The 26246-nt window shown below is 42.3% G+C and overlaps 2 protein-coding genes across 4 annotated transcripts in view; both read left to right on the top strand.

Annotated features, from left to right (window-relative positions):
- Window positions 1-54: 54 nt before the first annotated feature.
- Window positions 55-17093, top strand: ift81 (intraflagellar transport 81 homolog). The gene is made up of 18 exons (XM_074637037.1): window positions 55-454; window positions 2283-2386; window positions 2473-2653; window positions 2733-2822; window positions 2963-3028; window positions 4696-4806; window positions 5801-5885; window positions 6372-6535; window positions 6630-6725; window positions 7754-7900; window positions 12086-12235; window positions 13085-13213; window positions 13716-13805; window positions 14604-14690; window positions 14789-14860; window positions 15056-15141; window positions 15330-15375; window positions 16411-17093. The coding sequence occupies exons 1-18, from the start codon at window positions 311-313 to the stop codon at window positions 16591-16593; spliced, it is 2031 nt and encodes a 676-aa protein (XP_074493138.1). The 5' UTR covers window positions 55-310; the 3' UTR covers window positions 16594-17093.
- A 1982-nt stretch (window positions 17094-19075) lies between these two features.
- Window positions 19076-26246, top strand: part of LOC141768730 (sarcoplasmic/endoplasmic reticulum calcium ATPase 2-like) — a 50730-nt gene continuing 43559 nt past the window's right edge. The window contains exons 1-4 of one of the 3 annotated variants that reach the window (XM_074637034.1): window positions 19077-19400; window positions 19478-19662; window positions 25146-25163; window positions 25241-25323. In XM_074637034.1, coding sequence (XP_074493135.1) covers window positions 19545-19662; window positions 25146-25163; window positions 25241-25323 — 219 coding nt within the window. In that variant the 5' untranslated portion in view covers window positions 19077-19400; window positions 19478-19544. Of the gene's footprint in view, window positions 19663-25145; window positions 25164-25240; window positions 25324-26246 lie in introns of all 3 variants that reach the window. The other 2 variants (XM_074637036.1, XR_012594194.1) reach the window with 2 other exon arrangements.

Raw genomic sequence — 26246 nt, 5'->3', positions numbered from 1 at the left:
TCTTAAACACACTGTCGAAGCTACTTCCGGTTAGCAACCAATCCGCGATGCTTCTGGTTTCCATGGAACTGCTGGTGACAACAGACGCTGCCTTCTACTCGCAGAACTAGCGAACTATTCCTATCTATTAGCCTACTGTAGTCTATAGCATTAGTCACCAGGAGATCGGCTGGGTGGATTTCTTTGGTTTCTTTGCAGGTTGGGTTTCTTGTTAGTCGACGTCAAAGACCTAAACTAAGATCAGATAGTTAGCTCAACGGTAGGGAGGACTCGTTCATTCAGTGCCTCTTATTTAACGGTATCGTTGAAGATGAGCGAACAGCTGAAATTGATCGTTGAACAGCTCAACAAGGAGCCGTTCAGGAGAAACTTTAACCTCATCACGTTTGACTCCCTGGAGCCCATGCAGCTGCTGCAGATGTTGAATGATGTTCTGGCTGAAATAGACCCAAAGGTGGGACACTACCGTTAGCTTCAGTTAGCACAGTAGCTTCAGTTAGCACAGTAGCTTCAGTTAGCACAGTAGCTTCAGTTAGCATAGTAGCCTCAGTTAGCACAGTGGTGTCAGTAGCTTCAGTTAGCACAGTAGCTTCAGTTATCACAGTGGTGTCAGTAGCTTCAGTTAGAACAGTAGCTTCAGTTAGCACAGTGGTGTCAGTAGCTTCAGTTAGCACAGTAGCTTCAGTTAGCACAGTGGTGTCAGTAGCTTCAGTTAGCACAGTAGCTTCAGTTAGCACAGTGGTGTCAGTAGCTTCATTTAGCACAGTAGCTTCAGTTAGCACAGTGATGTCAGTAGCTTCAGTTAGCACAGTGGTGTCAGTAGCTTCAGTTAGCACAGTAGCTTCAGTTAGCGCAGTGGTGTCAATAGCTTCAGTTAGAACAGTAGCTTCAGTTATCACAGTGGTGTCAGTAGCTCAGTGGTGTCAGTAGCTTCAGTTATCACAGTGGTGTCAGTAGCTTCAGTTAGCACAGTGATGTCAGTAGCTTCAGTTAGCACAGTAGCTTCAGTTAGCGCAGTGGTGTCAATAGCTTCAGTTAGAACAGTAGCTTCAGTTATCACAGTGGTGTCAGTAGCTCAGTGGTGTCAGTAGCTTCAGTTAGCAGTGATGTCAGTAGCTTCAGTTAGCACAGTAGCTTCAGTTAGCACAGTGGTGTCAGTATCTTCAGTTGGCACAGTAGCTTCAGTTAGCACAGTGGTGTCAGTAATGTCAGTTAGCACAGTAGCTTCAGTTAGCACAGTGGTGTCAGTAGCTTCAGTTAGCACAGTAGCTTCAGTTAGTACCGTGGTATCAGTAGCTTCAGTAAGCACAGTGGTGTCAGTAGCTTCAGTTAGCATAGTAGCTTCAGTTAGTACTGTGGTATCAGTAGCTTTATTTAGCACCGTGGTGTCAGTAGCTTCAGTTAGCACAGTAGCTTCAGTTAGTACCGTGGTATCAGTAGCTTCAGTTAGCACAGTGGTGTCAGTAGCTTCAGTTAGCATAGTAGCTTCAGTTAGTACCGTGGTGTCAGTAGCTTTAGTTAGCACAGTAGCTTCAGTTAGTACCGTGGTATCAGTAGCTTCAGTTAGCACCGTGGTGTCAGTAGCTTTAGTTAGCACAGTAGCTTCAGTTAGTACCGTGGTATCAGTAGCTTCAGTTAGCATAGTAGCTTCAGTTAGCACAGTAGCTTCAGTTAGCACAGGGGTGTCAGTAGCTTCAGTTAGCATAGTAGCTGCAGTTAGCACCGTGGTGTCAGTAGCTTCTGTTAGTACCGTGGTATCAGTAGCTTCAGTAAGCACAGTGGTGTCAGTAGCTTCAGTTAGCACAGTGGTGTCAGTAGCTTCAGTTAGCATAGTAGCTTCAGTTAGCACAGTGGTGTCAGTAACTTTAGTTAGCATAGTAGCTTCAGTTAGCACAGTAGTGTCAGTAACTTCAGTTAGCACAGTGGTGTCAGTAGCTTCAGTTAGCATTGTCGCTTCAGTTAGTACCGTGGTATCAGTAGCTTTAGTTAGCACAATGGTGTCAGTAGCTTCAGCTAGCATTGTAGCTTCAGTTAGTACCGTGGTATCAGTAGCTTAAGTTAGCACAGGGGTGTCAGTAGCTTCAGTTAGCATAGTAGCTTCAGTTAGCACCGTGGTGTCAGTAGCTTCAGTTAGCATAGTAGCTTCATTTAACACCGTGGTGTCAGTAGCTTCAGTTAGCATAGTAGCTTCATTTAGCACCGTGGTGTCAGTAGCTTCAGTTAGCACCATGGTGTCACTGTAAACTGTACAACATGTTGGGTAACAATACTCTTGTCTTTAGCAAGCTCTAGACATCCGAGAAGAAATGCCTGAACAAACCATAAAGAGGATGTGTGCTTTGCTGGGGATGCTGAAGTACAAACCTCCTGGCAACCTCTCTGATGTGTAAGAGAATTGCACAATACCCACACCTGTTTTTATGTCCCGTCCTAGTTGATGTTTTCATCATCTGCTCTGCTTTTGTCCTGCAGGAGCAGCTTCAGACAAGGCCTGGTGGCTGGCAGTAAGCCGGTGCTCCACCCCATCCTCCACTGGCTGCTCCAGAGGCTCCCTGAGCTGAAGAAAAGGGCTTATCTGGCTCGCTTTCTAGTCAAACTGGAGGTGCCTGCAGAGTTTCTGCAGGATGATGTTATCAATGACACCTTGCAACAGGTTGTCAATACACAAACACATTTGATTTCCTTGAAATGTCTGAAAGAGGCTAAGAATTATTGGTGTTGTGTGTTGTCAGTATGAAGAGCTGGTGGAAGGTTTTAAGACGTATCACAAGGAGTGTGAGCTGCTGAGGACTTCAGGCTTCTCCACAGCAGAAATCAGAAGGGTGAACAACACAAGTTATTTATGCCTCATGTCAAACATCAACATTAATCTGTTTAAACTATGTGAATGCTATTATAATTCACCTTCTGAAGCTCAGTTGGTATGATGCACTGAGATGATCCCTCTTTTCTCCAACAACAGGACATTAGTGCGATGGAGGAAGAGAAAGACCAACTCATCAAACGTGTGGAGAGGCTGAAGAAGAGGGTAAGGCAGATCTTCACTCTTCTAATGCTTGGAAGGCTTTAGGATTCACAGAAGAATGACAACACAAGCCCAGGCATATATTTATATATATATCTATATGTGTAATATATAATGGGAAATTTGAGAATATGGAATGAAATCCTGAATATATTGAATGACACTGAGAATATGGAATGAAATCTGACGTCATCACGGCGCTGCTGCCATCTTGTGTTTTAGGTGATTATCCGTACAGATCTTGGTGCTGCTAGACGTGTGTGTCACTATGAGCGAGTCAGCAGGAAATCTAGTATCAGCAATCCTAAATAATGAGGAGATAATGAACACCCTGGTGAATGAGTCTACCACATGCCAAAATAATACTGGTAAACATATTCAACACCGTTCAATAGATGAAGAGTTTATTCACTTTTTCATCATAGAAGAGTAATGCAGAACTGAAGTAGTTCACTAAAGTTGAAAAAATATTGACAGATTTAATCAATAACTCATAAAGGAAATGTTGTTAAAAAACCAACGAGGGCTCTTTCTAACCGTAGTGAGGTAGACAACGAGCTACAAGCTCATTTGAATCACAACCAGCCGTCCTCTGAGCAGGACATAACATTGGTCTCTTAATACATCCATGTTCTGTATGTGCGGCCGGCTGTGAGAAGAGTGGTCAGGGACCGTCTATAAAGTGTAACGCCGAAAAGAGTTGCTACAAAAATATTCAATAACTTCACTATTATACAGTGTAGTGATACCAAAATCACTTCACACATCATCAGCGGTCTCTTCCTCGTTATACTACAATGCTTATTTTGGAAAAATGTGCTTTTGCATAATTTTGGTGTATTTATAATGGGAAAAATATTCAATGCACTTTGTAGACGGTCCCTGACCACTTGTCTCACAGCGGGCCAGACATACAGACCATGGATGTATTTGTTATGTGTCGAGCTCAGAGGACAGCTGGTTGCAACAACATTTCCTTTATGAGTTATTGATCCAGGAAGTTCAAATCTGTCAATATTTGTTCAACTTTAGTGAACTACTTCAGTTCTGCATTAGTCTTCCACGATGAAAAAGTGAATAAACTCTTCATCTATAGAACGTTGTTGTATATGTTTACCAGTATTATTTTGGCATGTGGTACACTCATTCACCAGGGTGTTAATCATCTCCTCATTATTTAGGATTGCTGATACTAGATTTCGTGCTGACTCGCTCATAGTGACACACACGTCTAGCAGCACCAAGATCTCTACGGATAATCATCCAAAACACAAGATTGCAGCAGCGCCGTGATGACGTCAGATTACATTCCATATTCTCAGAGTTTCATTCAATATATTCAGGATTCATTCCATATATTCAGGATTCATTCCATATATTCAGGATTCATTCCATATATTCAGGGTTCATTCAATATTCTCAGGATTTCATTTAATATTCTCAAATTTCACATTATATATATAATAATTTCCTGTGTATTTATAAAATATATCAGCTTCTCTAATATACCTGACAGGGATCTGTCTTAACGGGGCTGCAGAGTAACGAGCTGTTGACTCAGTGGCTCTTATTGTAACCCTGCCAAAAGGTGAAACGTGACTCTGTTAGAGGTGCTTGGTTATTTCTGCTGACCTTGTGATAGCCTGTATGTTAACCTGTGGATCCACTAGGTGGAGTCAGTGTCCAACCATCAGCGGATGCTGGAACAGGCCAGACAGCTGCGAGTGGAGAAGGAGAGAGAGGAGTCACTTACTCACCAGAAGCAGGAACAGAAGAACCAAGTAAATGCTTGATTGATTCTGGGTTATCATTACATTCATTAGACTTCATAGAGCAGTCTGCTGGGCTTTGGAGGACTGAAAAGAAAAATTAACTTGTAGTATCTCAGGTGGTTCTTAATTTATACTATAGACTTATAACCATTGTGCCCAAAGCCTTTTCAACACCACACACTATACGATCTCTGGGCCCTTGTCTCTTGTTTGATATTAGGGCTGAAACAATTAACCAGTTAGTTGATTGAATTATGTGCAATTATTTTGATAAGCAATTAATAAATTCAATAACTTTTCAAGCACAAATGGTAAAAAAGTGTCAAACACTGTCTTGTTCCAGCCTCTCACATGAGTTGTTGGATTTGTTGTTATTCTCTGTTTTCTATAATTGTAAATAGAATATCTTTAGGTTTTGGACTGTTGGACAGACAAAACAAGACATTTGAGGATATCACCTTGGTCTCTGAGAAGTTGTGATGGGCATTTTGTTCACTACTAATGTTGCAGCCCTATATGATAGTCATCATCAACAACAGAGCCATTTCAAATCATTAACAACCTCATTCAAAATTACAGCTTTTGTTGTTTATAAATGTAGAAAAATTTCAATGACAAATTTTCAAGAGTGTATAAAGTTGCTTTAAAATACTTTTATTAAGACATCTTGAATAGAGCTGAGACGATCAGCCGATTAATCCATTAATCAACTAGTTTGATAATCACTTAGATCATTTTTTAAGCCAAAAGTGAACTGCTTCCAGCTTCTCAAATGTACTTGTTTTCTTTAGTTTTCAATGATCATAAATTGAATACCTTTGGTGCAAAACAAGCAACTTGAAAATGTAACCTGGATCTCTAGGAAAACTCCATGTACAATTAAAGTATTCATAAAGAAAATTAACCCAGTGGTTAGTTGCAGCCCTTATGTTGATCATCAGTGGCTACTGAATGTTAATGCTCCCGCATCACCTGTATTAGTGATCGTTTTCTCTGCGTTCAGCTGTTCCAGGCAGAGCAGAGACTGCAGAGATCGCAGCAGCAGTTGAAGGATTTGCGACAGGCAGCAGCAGATGCTGATCCAGAGGGTGAGTACTCGTGTCCCGCTGTTGCCTTTGCAGGACACAGCTGGAGGGGAAGTTCAAGGACACAGCAGAGCGTTAGGAGGTCTCTCATCTGTTGAGACCCTCTAATTATACTGATCTTTGAAGTGCTATAATAGAGCTTATCTAATGTTGACATTGTCTGCTTTTGTTCTCATCTGCTATTGGGCTCTTCAGCCAGAGGACAGATTTACACATTTACAGTTTCTAAAATGACTGATGCAATGCAGACTGGGGTGGAGCTGCACAATTAAAGTCACTTATCACAGTATGTGTGTGGATGCCAATCTGTTGTTCAGTAGAATAATTTGTCTTTCAACGATTACATTCTGAAAGACAGTTTAGATATTAGAGGTGTGTTTTTTCATATGCTTAGTGGGTTTATATGTATACAAAGATATTGAGCTTTTCTTAAGTGATGAGAGCTGCAGAAATCCTGATAGGGTTAATTAAAAGCTCCGTCTCTTTCAGGCTTGATGAAGAGGCTTGAAGAGGAGATCAAGATCAACACCTATATGGTCTCTGAGAAACTCCCCAAAGAGCTGGAGGGTATGAGGCGTACCGTGCGGTACCTGCAGAAAACAGCATCAGAGCCTGCCATGGGCCAGGCCGATCTGCAGGAGCTGGAGGACAAGGTCAGGACCAGGATGTGCTGTTAGGTCTGTGTAGACCTCCATACAATGCAATATTCTCACGTCTCTGCTTTTTCTGCAACCGTCACTTTGACAGATTAAAGAAGTTGATTGTCAGATAAACCAGCTGATTGAGAAGAGGATGATGAGGAATGACCCTATGGATGACAAACTGACCCTTTACAGACAACAGGTGCTGAATTTCTTTTCTGTCTATTTATATTGAGTGAACCGGGCCCTGTGGGTGCCGACTGTGATGCTGTGTGAACTTAATCTTTGCTGGCCTCGTGCATGCGAACAAGATAAACCAAACGGGGACCCACTCATACAAAACCAGCTCCATAGCGCTCCTAGAGGTTAACAAGTCCATAGGGAACCTTTAAGGATGAGCTGCTTTGCAAAGGTTCACCTGTCGGCTGCTTTATGTTACAGAAAACCAGTGCATTGATGTACTGGATTATTTATTTATTATCTAACAAGGCAGGGATAGCAGTGCATATCTTTCTCTCCCATCTTCTCGTGAAGGAGTGGTACTAGTGAAAATATGATGATGAAGTTTTAGGTTATAGTTTTTAGGTAAATATAGTGTGTGTACCGTAAGTTGTCTGTTTTTATTATGAACCTACAATATGCCACTTTAAGAGGCTTTTTTATGTACTGCTTATCCATTCTTTTGTTCACTAAAAAATGTTAAAGCAGCATTGGATAGAAATGGATCAAATATGATTAAAAACAGTTATTTTTAGAGAACGGTCACTATATCCTGACAGTAGTGCATGAGACAGGTAATCTGAAAAAAATCATGTTCCTCTGTGTCCTCCGGTGCTCCTAATGGCATTTGCAAGATTTAATAGACTGGAGGAAAACAACCAATCAGAGCCGAGCTGGAGTCTGCCGTCTCTGAGCAGCCGTCAATCACTCACCAACTCCGATCAAACGGTCAGACTAGGCAGCGCTGATCAAATATGAATCAATATTCTGGTACTGTAATGTCTATTTCTCTCCTCAGATGTTCTCAGAATCATCTTGTAGTGTACTGTTTAGCTGTAAAATGAGAAAGTTTGTGAACCAGCAGCCATGTTGAGATCAGTTGAGGAAATACCAAGCACCGCTCACCAGCCGGGGCACACTTTCTCAGTTTTTTTTCTCAGTTTCTGACTGTTCAGTCAGAAAGTCTTTTGTTGCCATGTTTGTGTATCTAATATAGCATGACGGTTGCAGGCCTCCATCATCATTCGAAGGAAGGAGTCGAAGGCGGAGGAGCTTCAGGAAGCGAGGGAGGAGCTGGCTGCAGCAGAGAGGGAGCTGAGGCAGAGGAGCAGCCAGGCACAAGCCTCGGATGGGGGAGAGGTCATCCGGGCCGATGAGGTACACTGGTGTTACAGTCACAAAGTAATGCAATCACTAAATATCTGCCATCGCCCAATCATATTAGCTGGACAGACAATAGCCAAGAAAAGAACCATTTCCTGCATGATTCTCTTCTTTGTGTTCGAGGTAACTGCTAACATCAGCTTTATCTAAGTGAGCACTATAGAAGACATAAGAGGCTATTTCTGTTCTTATCCAAACACAGACGGGCTCACTGTCTAATGTTCCTTATCCCTTTTCCTTACTCTCCCCCACAATCCCATGCAGAGCCTTAAATAGAGAATATCCAGAACAAGGAGCTGTACTGTACAAACGGCCTGAAAGATGGCCTTTTCCAGAATCAGGAGTGTCATCAATCTGATGGACACACTTTTGTCTTTATTTATATACCATGACGAGGAGGATGTACTCTCCCTCTTTCAGAGACATGGCAGGTGTCCTCTGATATGTCGAATAGAATAGAACTGAACTATTAACAGGGAGAAAAAAACAAACTAATATTGTCACTTCTTCTTTTGCCCATGTATACATTAAGCTTTAAAGAGTGGACCATAAACAGTTGTGTATTAGCAGAAGGACGCTGATAGAGGGGGTTCTGTTGTGACCGTAGGCACTGTGTGGATTAGAATTTTTATAGCCTGGTTTGACGCACGTCAATATCCATGAGGTGAGAGCTGGGATCTCTGCAAGTCTGAAATAGCACCAGCGTTCTCCCTGCTCCCCCTGGGGTCCTGTGGGGCTGCTGTCAATCCCTGTGGGTGGTGTTTCTATGTTGACCCTGACCTCTGACCTACCGGCGTGGAGGGAAAAGAACAACGATGCTAAACATAGCATTTTAGCATTAATACATTATTGCCACAATACTTCCTGTAGTATGGGCAGCCTTTTCTGGCCTCTACTATGCATTTTATGGTTTCTGTAAATTGGTCAGCTCAGCTGAGAAATGTTCTGGGTTATTACATAGTACCAAACTGAAGGAGGGGGATGTTTTACTGTAGAAACGTTGTAGGATATTGTAGAAATGTTCTGGGTTATTACATAGTACCAAACTGAAGGAGTCGGATGGTTTTACTGTAGAAAGAAAACAAATGTTTTCACTAATTCTGGCAAGTAGAGGGAGTATCAGTGGAAAATGACTTCTACCATGTTTATTCTTTTCAGGAAGGGAAGAGAAAGTAATCATCTGAGCAATGCAGTTGGGAAGTAGCAAAGTCTTCTTCATGACAGGAATAAATATTATGGGATGTTGTAGAAATGTGCTGGCAGTACCACTGCTATGAGACAGAAGCTCACGTGTGGATGTTCTAAATCAATTCTAACTACAGTATGTACTCCAATGACTGAGATGATGAGAGGGAGCTGTTTGTAGAGACAAAGAGGGCCCTTGAGACTATACATGAATGAAGTTAATGGAAAATGTTTAGCTTATCAGACTCCTCCGTAGTTTTGGGCCCTCAGCCACGGTGGAGATGATCACTTTATCAGAGGTATTTTCCATTCTGCTGGTTATGTGTCATCACATGCCACCCACCAACTGCAGGGTCTCTCTGAGAGGGATGACTACATCTGCTCATCATTGGTTGGCCAGTAACATGAAACCATGTTATCAACCAGCCTCATCACACTGGTTAAATTTAGTCTCACTGCAGTCGAGATCCCCTCGCTGGCTTTCTCTTGAAATATTGTTACTTTGCTGCTGTACAGTACACATAGTTTCATTCATGTTTTCTATTGACTGTCTGTATGCTAGTGTGTGTGTTGGTGTGAATGTACCGTATGTCTGAGACCAGTGGTGGTGTAAGGACTGCACTGTGGGACAGTTTACCAGCAGTTGTTTTGGGGACACACTGTCGGGAACACTATGCAGTATTATTCTGTTGTGCTAATTCCTCTCTCAGCCACGTCTGCCCTTCATGTCCCAAAATACACAAAGAATAAATGTACACACTCACACACACTAAGCTTCACACATCCCGAAGGACATGAAGCCCATTCTGTGATTTCTGGGGCTGTTCTCCCGGGTCCATGTTCATTTATAGCTGCTCTTCATTGTGTCCCGACAGACAGACAGACAGACAGACAGACAGTCAGTCAGTCAGTCAGTCAGTCAGTGTGAACAGTTATTCTTCTAGTCAGTCAGTCAGTGTGACCAGTTAGTCAGTCAGTGTGACCAGTTATTCTGCCAATCAGTCAGTCAGTGTGATCAGTTATACTGCCAATCAGTCAGTCAGTGTGACCAGTTATTCTGCCAGTCAGTCAGTCAGTGTGACCAGTTATTCTGCCAATCAGTCAGTCAGTGTGATCAGTTATTCTGCCACTTAGTCAGTGAGTCAGTGTGACCAGTTGTTCTGTCAGTCAGTCAGTCAGTGTGATCAGTTATACTGCCACTTAGTCAGTGAGTCAGTGTGACCAGTTGTTCTGTCAGTCAGTCAGTGTGATCAGTCAGTCAGTCAGTCAGTCAGTCAGTGTGACCATTTATTCTGCCAGTCAGTCAGTCAGTCAGTCAGTGTGACCAGTTATTCTGCCAATCAGTCAGTCAGTGTGACCAGTTATTCTGCCAATCAGTCAGTCAGTCAGTGTGACCAGTTGTTCTGTCAGTCAGTCAGTCAGTGTGATCAGTCAGTCAGTCAGTCAGTCAGTGTGACCATTTATTCTGCCAGTCAGTCAGTCAGTGTGACCAGTTGTTCTGCCGGTCAGTCAGTCAGTCAGTCAGTCAGTCAGTCAGTCAGTCAGTGTGACCAGTTATTCTGCCACTTAGTCAGTCAGTCAGTGTGACCAGTTATTCTGCCAGTCAGTCAGTGTGACCAGTAATTCTGTCAATCAGTCAGTCAGTGTGACCAGTTATTCTGCCAGTCAGTCAGTCAGTCAGTCTGACCAGTTATTCTGCCAGTCAGTCAGTCAGTGTGACCAGTTATTCTGCCAGTCAGACAGTCAGTGTGACCAGTTATTCTGCCAGTCAGTCAGTGTGACCAGTTGTTCTGCTGGTCAGTCAGTCAGTGTGACCAGTTATTCTGCCAGTCAGTCAGTCAGTCTGACCAGTTATTCTGCCAGTCAGTCAGTGTGACCAGTTATTCTGCCAGTCAGTCAGTCAGTGTGACCAGTTATTCTGCCAGTCAGTCAGTCAGTCTGACCAGTTATTCTGCCAGTCAGACAGTCAGTGTGACCAGTTATTCTGCCGGTCAGTCAGTCAGTGTGACCAGTTGTTCTGCTGGTCAGTCAGTCAGTGTGACCAGTTATTCTGCCAGTCAGTCAGTCAGTCTGACCAGTTATTCTGCCAGTCAGTCAGTGTGACCAGTTATTCTGCCAGTCAGTCAGTCAGTGTGACCAGTTGTTCTGCTGGTCAGTCAGTCAGTGTGACCAGTTATTCTGCCAGTCAGTCAGTCAGTGTGACCAGTTATTCTGCCAGATCAAGCTGTTTGCTGTACATAGTTGGCTGTGGCATGGCCCCCCCATCACTGCTCTTCTCTAATAGTCATAGTATTACTACAGTAGATGGAGGTTAAAGGGATAGTTCAATACAACCCCACTCAGAACCTCATAGAACCACACTGAAAAAGACCTGAACTATCCCTTTAACCTCCATCTACTGTAGTAATACACTGACTATGCATCAGAACCTCATAGAACCACACTGAGAAAGACCTGAACTATCCCTTTAACCTCCATCTACTGTAGTAACACACTGACTATGGATCAGAACCTCATAGAAGCCCACAGAGAAAGACCTGAACTATCCCTTTAACCTCCATCTACTGTAGTAATACACTGACTATGGATCAGAACCTCATAGAGCCCCACTGAGAAACACCTGAACTATCCCTTTAACCTCCATCTACTGTAGTAATACACTGACTATGGATCAGAACCTCATAGAACCACACTGAGAAACACCTGAACTATCCCTTTAAGAGCCAGATTTTTCCTCAGGAGTTGGTGGAGACCAAACCAGAGCCAAAAGGAGAGTGTATATTGAACAGACATACAACTCCAGATGATGCTAAAGTTACTCTGTAACTGCTGAATGTGTAAATAAGCAACAGTTTGCTAACCAGTTTACCGTATAAACTCAGAAGATATTTCTGTTGCCCTTAAAAACAGTTAATGTAGGTCTAAAGACCTTTAAATGTCAGCGTTCTTTTAAGTTGAAGGTAATGTTGAATTGTTTTTCTTTGTTCTTCAAAGCTGAAACGTTTGGTGGTGAAATTGCGCAGCAAGGGAACAGTTCACAAGAAGCAACGTCAGGAAATTGCTGAGCTGAAAGCAGAATATGGAGTCCTGCAACGAACAGAGGAGATTCTCAAGCAGAGACATGAGACCGTCCAACAGAAACTGGTAACTCCTATACTGACTCCTATGTTTAACTCTCATGAAATATTATATATATACAGCAAACTGCTTGTTGCTGTTTTTATTGAGGCTTTTAAAATCTTTTAGGGTGCTACAGTACAAGCCATTAATTTCACATCGTAATATTTTTTTTATTAAATCATTGGCAGTTGTCATCTGAATGCCACATTCAGCGACCATAATGTGTTATCTAGTGAGCAGCTCCAGTTGCACTAGTGGTCATTAAAGGTAGCATGAGTAACTATCGTCTCCCTGCCTGCACTCATGCTGCCGTTCCAAATGTGCTGTTTTCACCTGATCTGCTCATTCACACCGAGCGCTTCCTGGAAGTGGCTTGACGCCTGTGTGCGGTCCCAGCACCTGACCTGTTGACAGGCTGTCTGACGCAGGCTGAGCTGCTATTTCTGATGGCTGCTGACATCTGCTGCTCCTCCTTTGTCTGCATCCCATACAGGATGTGTTAAAGCAATTCAAGTTTTCCCTCTGATCACATGTGCAGCTGCCGACGTGTCTGCTCCTCGCCTGGATAGTTCTTCATGCATTCTAGCATTTTAGTATGGGACAGAGAGAGTGATGAGTGGGTAGCTCTGTGCTGTCATGTGTTACCTGCGTTGTCAGAAATCTTTGTTTGTTTTCAACAAAGTTGTATCTTGTGGTATGTTTAATACCATTTAAAAAAAACAGAATGCACACCTACTGGTGGTTCATGTTGTTGATGTAGACATGTGGGATGACTCATGATTAATTTATTAAGTGTGTGCAGCCATTAGGTTTCACTGCTGAGTTTGTTCATACACTTCTCAGTCACTATGTGTGTCTGTTGTGTTTTTCAAGCAAACTGTGGAAGCTGAGAAGGGCATCTCTGGCTACAGCGACACTCAGGAAGAGCTGGAGAGGGTGTCGGCCATCAAGAGCGAGCTGGACGAAAAGAAGGGCCGCACACTGGATGACATGTCTGAAATGGTAACTATACCAGGGCTAACCCACCTGTATCCCTGTAGGTTATACAAGGTAAATACATTATCCTAGCATAGCTCAAAGCTTCTACCTTATTCATCAGAAGGAAGCAGTTGCAACTGATGAGGCCATGCTCCAAGCTGTAGTGAATTTGTTGATCCGCTTGGCAGCTTGTACATTTGCACACACTCGTAATGATGGAGTCAAACATCCCTGGCTCCAACCTGAAAGTAGTCCTTACTGGCACTGCCATGAGGCAGAGATATATCATGTTTTAATGAATACTTAGCAAACTGTTTGTGAATAGTGTCACATAACCCTTACTGTGGCTCTCATGCTCTTCTAGGATTGGTCATGTTGCACCTGTATGGTTGATAATTGTGCCTAACTTCATCATCTCAGTTTTTTTCTCTGCAGACTTTCCATGATTTCAGCATGAACTACTATTTCCTCTCAGTTAGCTCTGTTCTGTCGTAATTCAGTGTGTGCTATTGGCTTGCTTTTACAGGTGAAGAAATTAAACTGTATGATAGTGGAGAAGAAGTCGGCTCTAGCACCCATTATAAAAGAACTGAGGTCACTGAGGCAGCGATGTCAGGTGAGCATCGCCCGCATTATAACACCTCTACTTCACAGAATCCTCACACCAAATCAATTAGTGTTTGGAAAGAACATCTGCCACGTGGACCTTCCACCGCCAAGAAAAAGCAGCACTGTCCTCTTTCACATACAACTCAGGAATAAACATTGATACTGGTTTTTGAGTCCTTATGTGGTTCAACAGAATCTGAGTCAGTAATATGATATAAATAGTTCATACTCCCAAATGCAATAAAGCATACAGTATATAGGATGATGTGGGACTGTATGCCCATGAAACATACAGTTCTCACATTTCACAAACCAATCACAAACATTATGTGAGAAAAACATGAGCTATTAATCTGTCCTAAATTGAACAACAAATGGTGGGACCTTCACTGTGTGCCTACAAGCCAGCTAGAGTTCTACACTGTTTGTGTGCTATCACGGACGGGGTCCATTAAGAATCATTTACATAGTCCATAAATAAATTGCACAATGGGAAAGCCCCCCACATCGCTGAGCTAAAGCGGAGGATTACATTTTCCTACACATGTTCCCAGAACCGCTCTTCCATCCTACTGGGTGATGTCTGCGAATGAAGAGCTGCAACAGGAAGACATAAATAGACTTTGCAAGAGCCTGCTGGAAGTTCAACTGCTCAAATGCCTGCTGGGATGTTTTGTTGATGTGAAACAGTGCTGAGAGTGTGACACTTGTGCATTTCATGTATTTGTCTCAATTCTCATACAGTATGTAAAATCATTTGTCTCTCACTTCCTGTGTATGACTGTTTGGATTCCTATCTCCTAAGGAACTAAGCCAGGAATATGAGGAGAAGAAGGCGCAGTATGAAAGTTGTACTGCTGGTTTGGAGAGCAACAGATCTAAACTGGAGCAGGTATACAGTAGTTATTGTCCTACACTAGATAGAATACATTTATCCAGTGTCTTATTTAGTAATAACTTCTGGTCTTTGTTGTTGTTTTTCATTCATAGGAGGTGAAAGCATTGAGAGAGGAGACAGCACAGGAGGAAAACCAATATCATTATATCAACTCCATGTCAGAGGCAAGTGTTGCTTAAAGCAGGAAAGAAACATTTTAGCCATTATCCACATGGGTAGGTGTATCAGCCATCATTATCACTGTTTCACAAGCCAACCATGGAAAGACTCCAAACTGTGAACAGTGACGTGCATAACAACACGTCTCCAAACAGTCACTGTGGCAGTAAACTGGATATGTCCATCTCGATCCTCCACAGATCACTGAGATGCAAATCCAGCGGGCGGCTGAAGAGATGAAGGCCTATGTGTCCTCTGATCCACAAGAGAGGAAGAAGGCCATCAGGTGAGCATGCTGAGCCAGGCCAAGCCAGGCCAGCCAGTCAGTGAGTGGAGCTGCTGTCACTTTAATCTCTCATACAGCTCCTCATCATACCTGTGATATCAACATATGCTGATACACCACACCTTTATTTAAAAGCAGTGAGTGCGAATGGCTTGCATGTGAATGACATCTCTCTGCTTCTTCTGCAGGGAAGTGTACATGAAAAGCATTTCAGAACAGGAGTTACTTGGCAAGGTGAGAAAAGTGTATCCCAGAACTGACCTAGCACGTCCCAAACTGCTCCCAAAGGCTGAACGATCGGTGTGTGAATGAGTATTTAGATCACATCCTGATGGGCAGGTTGGCTCCTTGTGTGGTGGCCTCTGACATCAGTGTGTGAATGTGTGTGTATGAATGGGTGAATGCTGCCATCAGTGTGTGAATATGTGTGTGAATGTCGTGTGACTGGGGGAATGCTGCCATCAGTGTGTGAATGTGTGTGTGAATGGGTGAATGCTGCCATCAGTGTGTGAATGGGTGAATGCTGCCATCAGTGTGTGAATGTGTGTGTGAATGGGTGAATGCTGCCATCAGTGTGTGAATGTGTGTGTGAATGGGTGAATGCTGACATCAGTGTGTGAATGTGTGTGTGAATGGGTGAATGTGTGTGTGAATGGGTGAATGCTGACATCAGTATGTGAATGTGTGTGTGAATGGGTGAATGCTGACATCAGTGTGTGAATGTGTGTGAATGGGTGAATGCTGCCATCAGTGTGTGAATGTGTGTGTGAATGCTGACATCAGTGTGTGAATGTGTGTGTGAATGGGTGAATGCTGACATCAGTGTGTGAATGTGTGTGTGAATGGGTGAATGCTGACATCAGTGTGTGAATGGGTGAATGCTGACATCAGTGTGTGAATGTGTGTGAATGGGTGAATGCTGACATCAGTGTGTGAATGTTTGTGTGTGAATGGGTGAATGCTGACATCAGTGTGTGAATGTTTGTGTGTGAATGGGTGAATGCTGACATCAGTGTGTGAATGTGTGTGTGAATGGGTGAATGCTGACATGTAGTGTTAAGAGCTTTGAGTGATCGAAGACTAGAAAAGGAGCTCTATAAACACAAGTCCATTATTACCATTATTGTGTCAAGAAGCTGGTCAGGGAAACCCACTGGAAGCTTCCAGAACTGCAGTAATGTAGATGGAGTAGATGGAAACAGTGACTAGACTGGTATTGTACAGAAGTGTGCCATTTAAATGTTTGTATTTTTCCTTTGTGGATTCCAGAAGTTACGTGAGAAGCAGAAGATGGTGAGGGAGAGCCACGGCGCCAACATGGAGCAGATGAAGATGTGGCGTGACCTGGAGCAGCTGATGGAGTGCAAGAGGCAGTGCTTCATAAGAGCTCAGAGCCAGGCGTCTATTGGTCAGGTGATCCAGGAGGGAGGAGAGGATAGGCTGGTGCTGTGAGGACTCGTAGAAGCAGGGTCAACTGCAGGTCACCCACAGTACTCTGACTACACACAAGTTCAACTTAATACCCTCCATCTTTTTACACTTCTAGTTATTCTAAGTTACTGGACACCACAGCACCAGGTTGGTTTTGTTGTTCGTGGGGTTGAAAGGGATCTTTTGTAAGAAGCACACCAGAACACATGTGTCTGGAGGTGTTGCAGGACCTCTGGCCCCTGGACGCTCCATTTATTTCCCTTTTGCCACATCTTTCAACAATACGCTTCCAATCAAAGTGTTGGCAGATAACAGCAGACAAAGCGGTACACTCGGGAGGTGGCTGCGGTCAACTATTTTTGGCATCAACCACCATGACCTTGGACAGGGGAATTCACTGGGACCTCCATTGCTTTGGACAGTGCAAATGAAATATTTGAAGATAAGCTTTGATATTTAAGAAATACATTGTTAAATATTTGGGTTTTCTATGTATTTCTATTAAATGTATTTCATATTAATTTTGACTCATGTTTCATTATAATAGTCATCTAAAGTACAACGTTGCCCATCCGCAAATTCCCAGTTATGATAAAGATGTATTCACATATTTCAGTTTAAAAAGAATGAATACCTAATACTAATGTAGAATAATACTAGAAGTGAAAGATTTGATGATGATTAAGAGTATTGTGTTTGCTTTCTTAAATTGAAGTAGTATGAAATATGTTGCCTTTATGTCATATATATCAAGACCGATGCAGTTTACAAGAAGGACGCCATTTAATTGACTAATGTGGCACCAAAATGAGGCACTCAAACCACATAGACTATGGTTTGAGTGCCTCATGTTCCCAACAAATGTCTTCCTGGATGTTTCAGGATCCCACCCTCCCTCCACAGGAACTTCATCTGCTGTTGACAGCCCGTGTCTGTGGCTCTTGTGCCAAGCGGATCAAGTGTGCATTTTAAAAGGCAGCTCGATGTCCAACTGGGCAGTGCCATGTTATTATTGTTACAGCACCTTGTGCTTCTTGGGGCCCTATTGAGACGTGTTAACAGATGATGCACGCCAGTAAAACATCTGACAGTGATACCCCCTAAAGAACACAGTGGGGGTCCGAGGTTGACCAAGTGCCCTCACACCTCTTAGGCTAATTAGCTGCCTTTCACATATGTTACACAGATGTAGTTGATTAATCAGGTACAGTCTGGCAAAGAAGACTTTCTTCTGTTATCTTGAGGAGTGCCTCAAGATAACAACCAGTGGGTTTGTGTCAAAATGTCCTTCCACTGTAAATCCTTTGTCAAACAGTGTGTCTGACAGGCCTGGGACACTGATCTTTGGCAAGTCTTTCTGTTCTCTATTCTGAGCATGAACTCATTCCTGCTAGAGGCAAACAGGGCCCTAGTCAAGTGTAAATGAGCTAGTAATAGAATAATACATGGGGCCTCTGTAATGGGATGCCTGTAGTCTGGGGGAATCTGTAAAGTAATCTGTGAATCTATACAAGCAGGCTATATCTTATCTATCTCTCTGTGTGTGTGTGTGTGTGTGTGTGTGGTACAATGTGCTTTTTAAGCTTACAACACCAACAACAGTGTTTCTATGTGAGAACAGTAACATTGGTTGCTTCTTGAATGCTGCCCTACATGGAACATTATTTATTATTTTAAAGTATGTAAGTATGACGTCCATTCTACGTCATACGTGGGTTTTTATTTAAACATTATGGGGTAGTAGTAGCAGCACAGATAACAGTAATAATAGTAATAATACCACTTAGTATTTTTCTTCAGCAACATCAATCTCAACGGCAGCGTCCCAGACATCTACGCTGGAGCCAGTGGTGTCCAACGGAAGTCCACGGTAAGGTTTCTGCAAACTGCCCCGACAGCTTCCTGGTTGACCTACAGCAGAAACCAGCAGGTTTGAATGGGATACCCAGGTGAGGGTTAGATGTCTTCCTGTTTCTACCCGGGTTAGGGTTAGATGTCTTCCTGTTTCTACCCAGGTTAGGGTTAGATGTCCTCCTGTTTCTATCCAGGTTAGGGTTAGATGTCCTCCTGTTTCCTCCCAGGTTAGGGTTAGATGTCCTGTTTCTACCCAGGTTAGGGTTAGATGTCCTCCTGTTTCTACCCAGGTTAGGGTTAAATGTCTTCCTGTTTCTATCCAGGTTAGGGTTAGATGTCTTCCTGTTTCTATCCAGGTTAGGGTTAGATGTCCTCCTGTTTCTATCCAGGTTAGGGTTAGATGTCCTCCTGTTTCTATCCAGGTTAGGGTTAGATGTCTTCCTGTTTCTATCCAGGTTAGGGTTAGATGTCTTCCTGTGACCTCTCACAGGTTAGGGTTAGATGTCTTCCTGTGTCCTCTCACAGGTTAGGGTTAGATGTCTTCCTTATTTCTACCCGGGTTAGGGTTAGATGTCTTCCTGTGTCCTCCCTCGTCTCCCTGGTTGTTTGAACGCAGCTGACAGCCCTCGTCCAATGATATGAGTCCACATGCAGCGCAGGGAAGAGGGGCAGCAGTGAGGCACTTTGATAAAGCAGACTGTCAGCACCGTGTGGAGCCACAGAGAGCTGCGCCACGGTGAGGCACGGCACGGCACGGCACGGCAGCACAGAGGACTGGACCGGGTGAATGCAGTCCTTAACACAACACGCTGCTGCAGACACTCTCCCACCATTTCCGGAGATAAGAGGACGCTCAGAGTAACCTTCACCCAAACAGGAAAGAGGAGATTTGGCTCAGCAGAACATTTCTTTGGTAATTGTCGTGGAGAGAATCTGAACCGGGTCCCGGTTGTCCCCCTACACGCCAGACCGCGGTCAGTAGCTAACGATAGCTATCCGAGTGTCCGAGTATCACAGCTCTCACTTAACAAACTCATCATTCCTCTCAAAGTGTTGTCAGTGTTAAAGAGCCAGAAGACACCGAGTCCAGCTGTGAGGGAAGCAGCCGTCTGTCCGCCATGGAGAACTCTCACACGAAGAGTGTGGAAGAAGTTTACACTTATTTCTGCGTCAATGAAAGCACAGGACTTTCCCTGGACGAGGTGAAACGGCAGAAGGAGAAATGGGGCCCAAACGGTACGATTATATATCTAGACTGTATCTACACTGTAATGTTAGTCCAGACACTATATCTAGACTGTAACGTTAGTCCAGACACTATATCTACACTGTAACGTTAGTCCAGACTATAAATCTTCACTGTAACGTTAAACCAGACACTATATCTACACTGTAACGTTGAACCAAACTATATCTACACTGTAGCGTTAGTCCAGACTATATATCTTCACTGTAACGTTAATCCAGACTAAAGCTACACTGTAACGTTAGTCCAGACTATATACTCACTGTAATGTTAGACCAGACACTATATCTTCACTGTAACGTTAGACCAGACACTATATCTCCACTGTAGCGTTAGTCCAGACTATATCTAGACTGTAACGTTAGTCCAGACTATATATTCACTGTAACGTTAGACTAGACACTATATCTTCACTGTAACGTTAGTCCAGACTATATCTACACTGTAACCTTAGTCCAGACTATATCTTCACTGTAACGTTAGACCAGAAAATATCTAAACTTTAACGTTAGACCAGACACTATATCTACACTGTAATGTTAGTCCAGACACTATATCTACACTGTAACGTTGAACCAAACTATATCTACACTGTAACATTAGTCCAGACTATATCTACACTGTAACGTTAGACCAGACACTATATCTACACTGTAACGTTAGTCCAGACTATAAATCTTCACTGTAACGTTAGACCAGACACTATATCTTCACTGTGGCGTTAGTCCAGACTATATCTACACTGTAGCGTTTGTCCAGACTATACACTGTAACGTTAGTCCAGACACTATATCTACAGTGTAATGTTAGACCAGACTATATCTACACTGTAACGTTAGTCCAGACTATATCTTCACTGTAACGTTAGACCAGACACTATATCTTCACTGTAGCGTTAGTCCAGACTATATCTACACCGTAACGTTAGTCCAGACACTATAGCTACAGTGTAATGTTAGTCCAGACCATATATACACTGTAACGTTAGACCAGACTATATCTACACTGTAATGTTAGTCCAGACCATATATACACTGTAACGTTAGACCAGACACTATATCTACACTGTAACGTTAGTCCAGACTATAAATCTTCACTGTAACGTTAGACCAGACACTATATCTTCACTGTGGCATTAGTCCAGACTATATCTACACTGTAGCGTTAGTCCAGACTATATCTACACTGTAGCGTTAGTCCAGACTATATCTACACTGTAACGTTAGTCCAGACTATATCTTCACTGTAACGTTAGACCAGACTACATATCTCTACAGTGTAACCACACATGAGACACGGTTCAACATGTATTATCATCAGTGAGTGAGAGCACAGTATTCAGGATATGGGCTAAAAGTTGTCATCATCACCATCATCATTATCATCATCATCATCGGCCGGTGTTACCCAGCTCCATGAAGTCATTAGGCTGACGTCATCATTGGTGACCTCAAGGGTTTCCTGTCTCTTACAAAGTAACAAATGAATCATTACCGAGAGGACAGTGTTAACAATGTTATCAGTGTAACGCTGTTGAACATTAGGACAGTGTTAGGTATGGCAACATCAGTGTAACACTGTTGAACATTGGGACAGTGTTAGGTGTGGTAACATCAGTGTAACACTGTTGAACATTAGGACAGTGTTAGGTATGGTAACATCAGTGTTACACTGTTGAACATTAGGACAGTGTTAGGTATGGTAACATCAGTGTAACACTGTTTAACATTTGGACAGTGTTAGGTATGGTAACCTCAGTGAAACACTGTTGAACAATGGGACAGTGTTAGGTATGGTAACATCAGTGTAACACTGTTGGACAGTGTTAGGTATGGTAACATCAGTGTAACATTGTTGAACATTGGGACAGTGTTAGGTATGGTAACATTGTTGAACATTAGGTCAGTATTAGGTATGGTTACATCTGTGTAACACTGTTGAACATTAAACACTAAGGTATGGTAACATCAGTGTAACACTGTTGAACATTATGACAGTATTAGGTATGGTAACATCAGTGTAACACTGTTGAACATTGGGACAGCATTAGGTATGGTAACATCAGTGTAACACTGTTGACTGTTAAACATTAGGACAGTGTTAGGTGTGGTAACATCAATGTAACATTGTTGAACATTAGGACAGTATTAGGTATGGTAACATCAGTGTAACATTGTTGAACGTTAGGACAGTATTAGGTATGGTACATCAGTGTAACACTGTTAAATAATAGGACAGTTTTAGGTATGGTAACATCAGTGTAACACTGTTGAACATTAGGACAGTATTAGGTATGGAAACATCAGTGTAACACTGTTGAGCATTAGGACAGTGTTAGGTATGGTAACATCAGTGTAACACTGTTGAACATTAGGACAGTGTTAGGAATTTTAACATCAGTATAACACTGTTGAACATTGGGACAGTGTTAGATATGGTAACATCAGTGTAACACTGTTGAACATTAGGACAGTATTAGGTATGGTAACATCAGTGTAACACTGTTGAACATTAGGACAGTGTTAGGTATGGTAACATTGGTGTAACACTGTTGAACATTTGGGCAGTGTTAGGTATGGTAACATCAGTGTAACATTGTTGAACATTAGGACAGTATTAGGTATGGTAACATCAGTGTAACACTGTTGAACATTAGGACAGTGTTAGGTATGGTAACATCGGTGTAACACTGTTGAACATTTGGGCAGTGTTAGGTATGGTAACATCAGTGTAACACTGTTGAACATTAGACACTATTAGGTATGGTAACATCAGCGTAACACTGTTGAACATTAGACATTAATAGGTATGGTAACATCAGTGTAACACTGTTGAGCATTAGGACAGTGTTAGGTATGGTAACATCAGTGTAACACTGTTGAACATTAGGACAGTGTTAGATATGGTAACATCAGTGTAACATTGTTGAACATTAGGACAGTATTAGGTATGGTAACATCAGTGTAACACTGTTGAACATTAGGACAGTGTTAGGTATGGTAACATCGGTGTAACACTGTTGAACATTTGGGCAGTGTTAGGTATGGTAACATCAGTGTAACATTGTTGAACATTAGGACAGTATTAGGTATGGTAACATCAGTGTAACACTGTTGAACATTAGGACAGTGTTAGGTATGGTAACATCGGTGTAACACTGTTGAACATTAGACACTATTAGGTATGGTAACATCAGTGTAACACTATTGAACATTGGGGCAGTGTTAGGTATGGTAACATCAGTGTAACACTGTTGAACATTAGACACTATTTGGTATGGTAACATCAGTGTAACACTGTTGAACATTGGGGCAGTGTTAGGTATGGTAACATCAGCGTAACACTGTTGAACATTGGGGCAGTGTGAGGTATGGTAACATCAGCGTAACACTGTTGAACATTAGACATTATTAGGTATGGAAACATCAGTGTAACACTGTTGAGCATTAGGACAGTGTTAGGTATGGTAACATCAGTGTAACACTGTTGAACATTAGGACAGTGTTAGGAATTTTAACATCAGTATAACACTGTTGAACATTGGGACAGTGTTAGATATGGTAACATCAGTGTAACACTGTTGAACATTAGGACAGTATTAGGTATGGTAACATCAGTGTAACACTGTTGAACATTAGGACAGTGTTAGGTATGGTAACATTGGTGTAACACTGTTGAACATTTGGGCAGTGTTAGGTATGGTAACATCAGTGTAACATTGTTGAACATTAGGACAGTATTAGGTATGGTAACATCAGTGTAACACTGTTGAACATTAGGACAGTGTTAGGTATGGTAACATCGGTGTAACACTGTTGAACATTTGGGCAGTGTTAGGTATGGTAACATCAGTGTAACACTGTTGAACATTAGACACTATTAGGTATGGTAACATCAGCGTAACACTGTTGAACATTAGACATTAATAGGTATGGTAACATCAGTGTAACACTGTTGAGCATTAGGACAGTGTTAGGTATGGTAACATCAGTGTAACACTGTTGAACATTAGGACAGTGTTAGATATGGTAACATCAGTGTAACATTGTTGAACATTAGGACAGTATTAGGTATGGTAACATCAGTGTAACACTGTTGAACATTAGGACAGTGTTAGGTATGGTAACATCGGTGTAACACTGTTGAACATTTGGGCAGTGTTAGGTATGGTAACATCAGTGTAACACTGTTGAACATTAGACACTATTAGGTATGGTAACATCAGTGTAACACTATTGAACATTGGGGCAGTGTTAGGTATGGTAACATCAGTGTAACACTGTTGAACATTAGACACTATTTGGTATGGTAACATCAGTGTAACACTGTTGAACATTGGGGCAGTGTTAGGTATGGTAACATCAGCGTAACACTGTTGAACATTGGGGCAGTGTGAGGTATGGTAACATCAGCGTAACACTGTTGAACATTAGACATTATTAGGTATGGTAACATCAGTGTAACACTGCTGAACATATGGACAGTATTAGGTATGATAACATCAGTGTAACACTGTTGAACATTGGGGCAGTGTTAGGTATGGTAACATCAGCGTAACACTGTTGAACATTGGGGCAGTGTGAGGTATGGTAACATCAGCGTAACACTGTTGAACATTAGACATTATTAGGTATGGTAACATCAGTGTAACACTGCTGAACATATGGACAGTATTAGGTATGATAACATTGGTGTAACACTGTTGAACATGGGGGCAGTGTTAGGTATGGTAACATCAGCGTTACACTGTTGAACATTAGACACTATTAGGTATGGTAACATCAGTGTAACACTGTTGACTGTGATTGTTAAACATCATAACTGTGACATTGGTGGCAGTAGAGGTAAAATAGGGTGACCACAGTTGCTTTGCTGGATGTTTCTTAAAGCAGAGCAGCAACACATCAGCCCATGTGCCCAGAGATCCAGCAGGCATTTGAACAGTGGCCACAGGATCATTGTAGTAACGTTATCCGTCACCTTAATCTCTCTTGTTCCAGGCTTAAATAGCTGGTTCATATTAATATCACCTTTACAACCCTCCCCTTAAATCACTTCAACATTTACATTATATTGAGTAGACTAAGTGTAAACCTGATTTGTGAAGAAGCATTAAATATTGCTGTATGATTGGTTCTTGTTTAATAGTCAAACAGAGCTATACCTTCACTACATCATTAGAAGTATTCCCCTCTTGTACAGTATGTATGTAAATTTCAAGTGAACCTGGAAACATGCTGGTGGATTTGACACCAACTCGTATTTGTGTGAGATTTAACTCAGTCTCACAGAATAAACTGACCTCCTCTTGTTGGAGGAGTCACTTCCGCATCATGAAACAGGAACTGCATGTTTCCATCTGGCAATTTAAAAAAGAAGTATTTATACACAACTTACCTTCTTTTTCTTTTCTTTTTCTTTTTGTCTGTTTCCTGTGCGGTCCCTGGATTGACTCCCACACCTCTACACACAGAGTTACCAGCAGAGGAAGGTAAGCACTACTGTTACCCATGTTGTTACTGTCATTCTGTGATGGATTGTTTTTTTAATCAGCTCTCTTCTCTGCAGGGAAATCTTTGTGGGAGCTTGTCCTTGAACAATTTGAAGATTTACTTGTTCGAATTCTTCTGTTGGCTGCATGTATATCTTTTGTAAGTATGTTACTACATTGTCTTGCACTGTTTGCTGAAAAGCTGTCTTGTTTAGGTTGCTGGATCGATGAGTTCTTCTCTATTCCCACTATCACTCCTCCTGGCTCCTACTCTGTAACTACAGTAACCGAGAGAAAGAACCTAAAAAGTTGAGGGAATCTCACGACAAGTCACAGCATCCTACAAATAGCTTTTCCTTTCCACCTCGAGTTGAGAGGGTGTTTATGTGAAGTCAGAATTGCAGATGGGATTATTATTAAGCCCTGTGTGTTGAATGGCAGGGGGCAATTTATGAAGCGCATAGTGCTGATGTGTTAACGTCTTCAGTTTGTTTAACCCGGCTGGGGTTACATTCCCACATTAGAGAGCTAAGCAGCTGAGAAGGCCGGCAACCCATCTGAGGAATGGTGACAACAGCAGCAGCAGCATCGAGTTGCTATCAGCATGTGCCAAGTAAGACATTTGAGTGGTCAAGCATGACTGCTGTGTAATGACTTACCCTGGTCTCCCTCGGGCCTCTGACTCTGAGTGTTGGACAGATAAATGTTTAATAGTGGCCATTATGTGATAGCATCATCAGCATCAGTGTCGCTGTCCAAGCCCTCCCCATAGCTAAATCAAACCAACGTCTACTCTCTACATAGTAGTAGCAGCACTTTTTATTGTTGTGATGTCATGTGGAAAGATGAGGCTTCATGTACAACCACTTTTTAATTTTCATTAAAGTTTTTATGGGAAAATCAACCACCAAATCGGGATTGTTTTTGATAGATAGAAAGCTGGGTGCAGGATTAATTTCTGCAATTTTACATTTTTCATGTTCTTTGTTGGACAGCACAGTAGATTAGCAGCTGGCTGAAGAACATTTGAATAAGTGAGGCCCCCTGTGGCTGTGTGAGAACCGGTATGTAGCGTGCCATGTC

Source organism: Sebastes fasciatus, chromosome 6 (assembly GCF_043250625.1).
Source record: "Sebastes fasciatus isolate fSebFas1 chromosome 6, fSebFas1.pri, whole genome shotgun sequence".
NCBI lineage: Eukaryota > Metazoa > Chordata > Actinopteri > Perciformes > Sebastidae > Sebastes > Sebastes fasciatus.
Note: the sequence above shows the minus strand (reverse complement) of the source record. Positions and strands in the feature narration are given on the sequence as shown.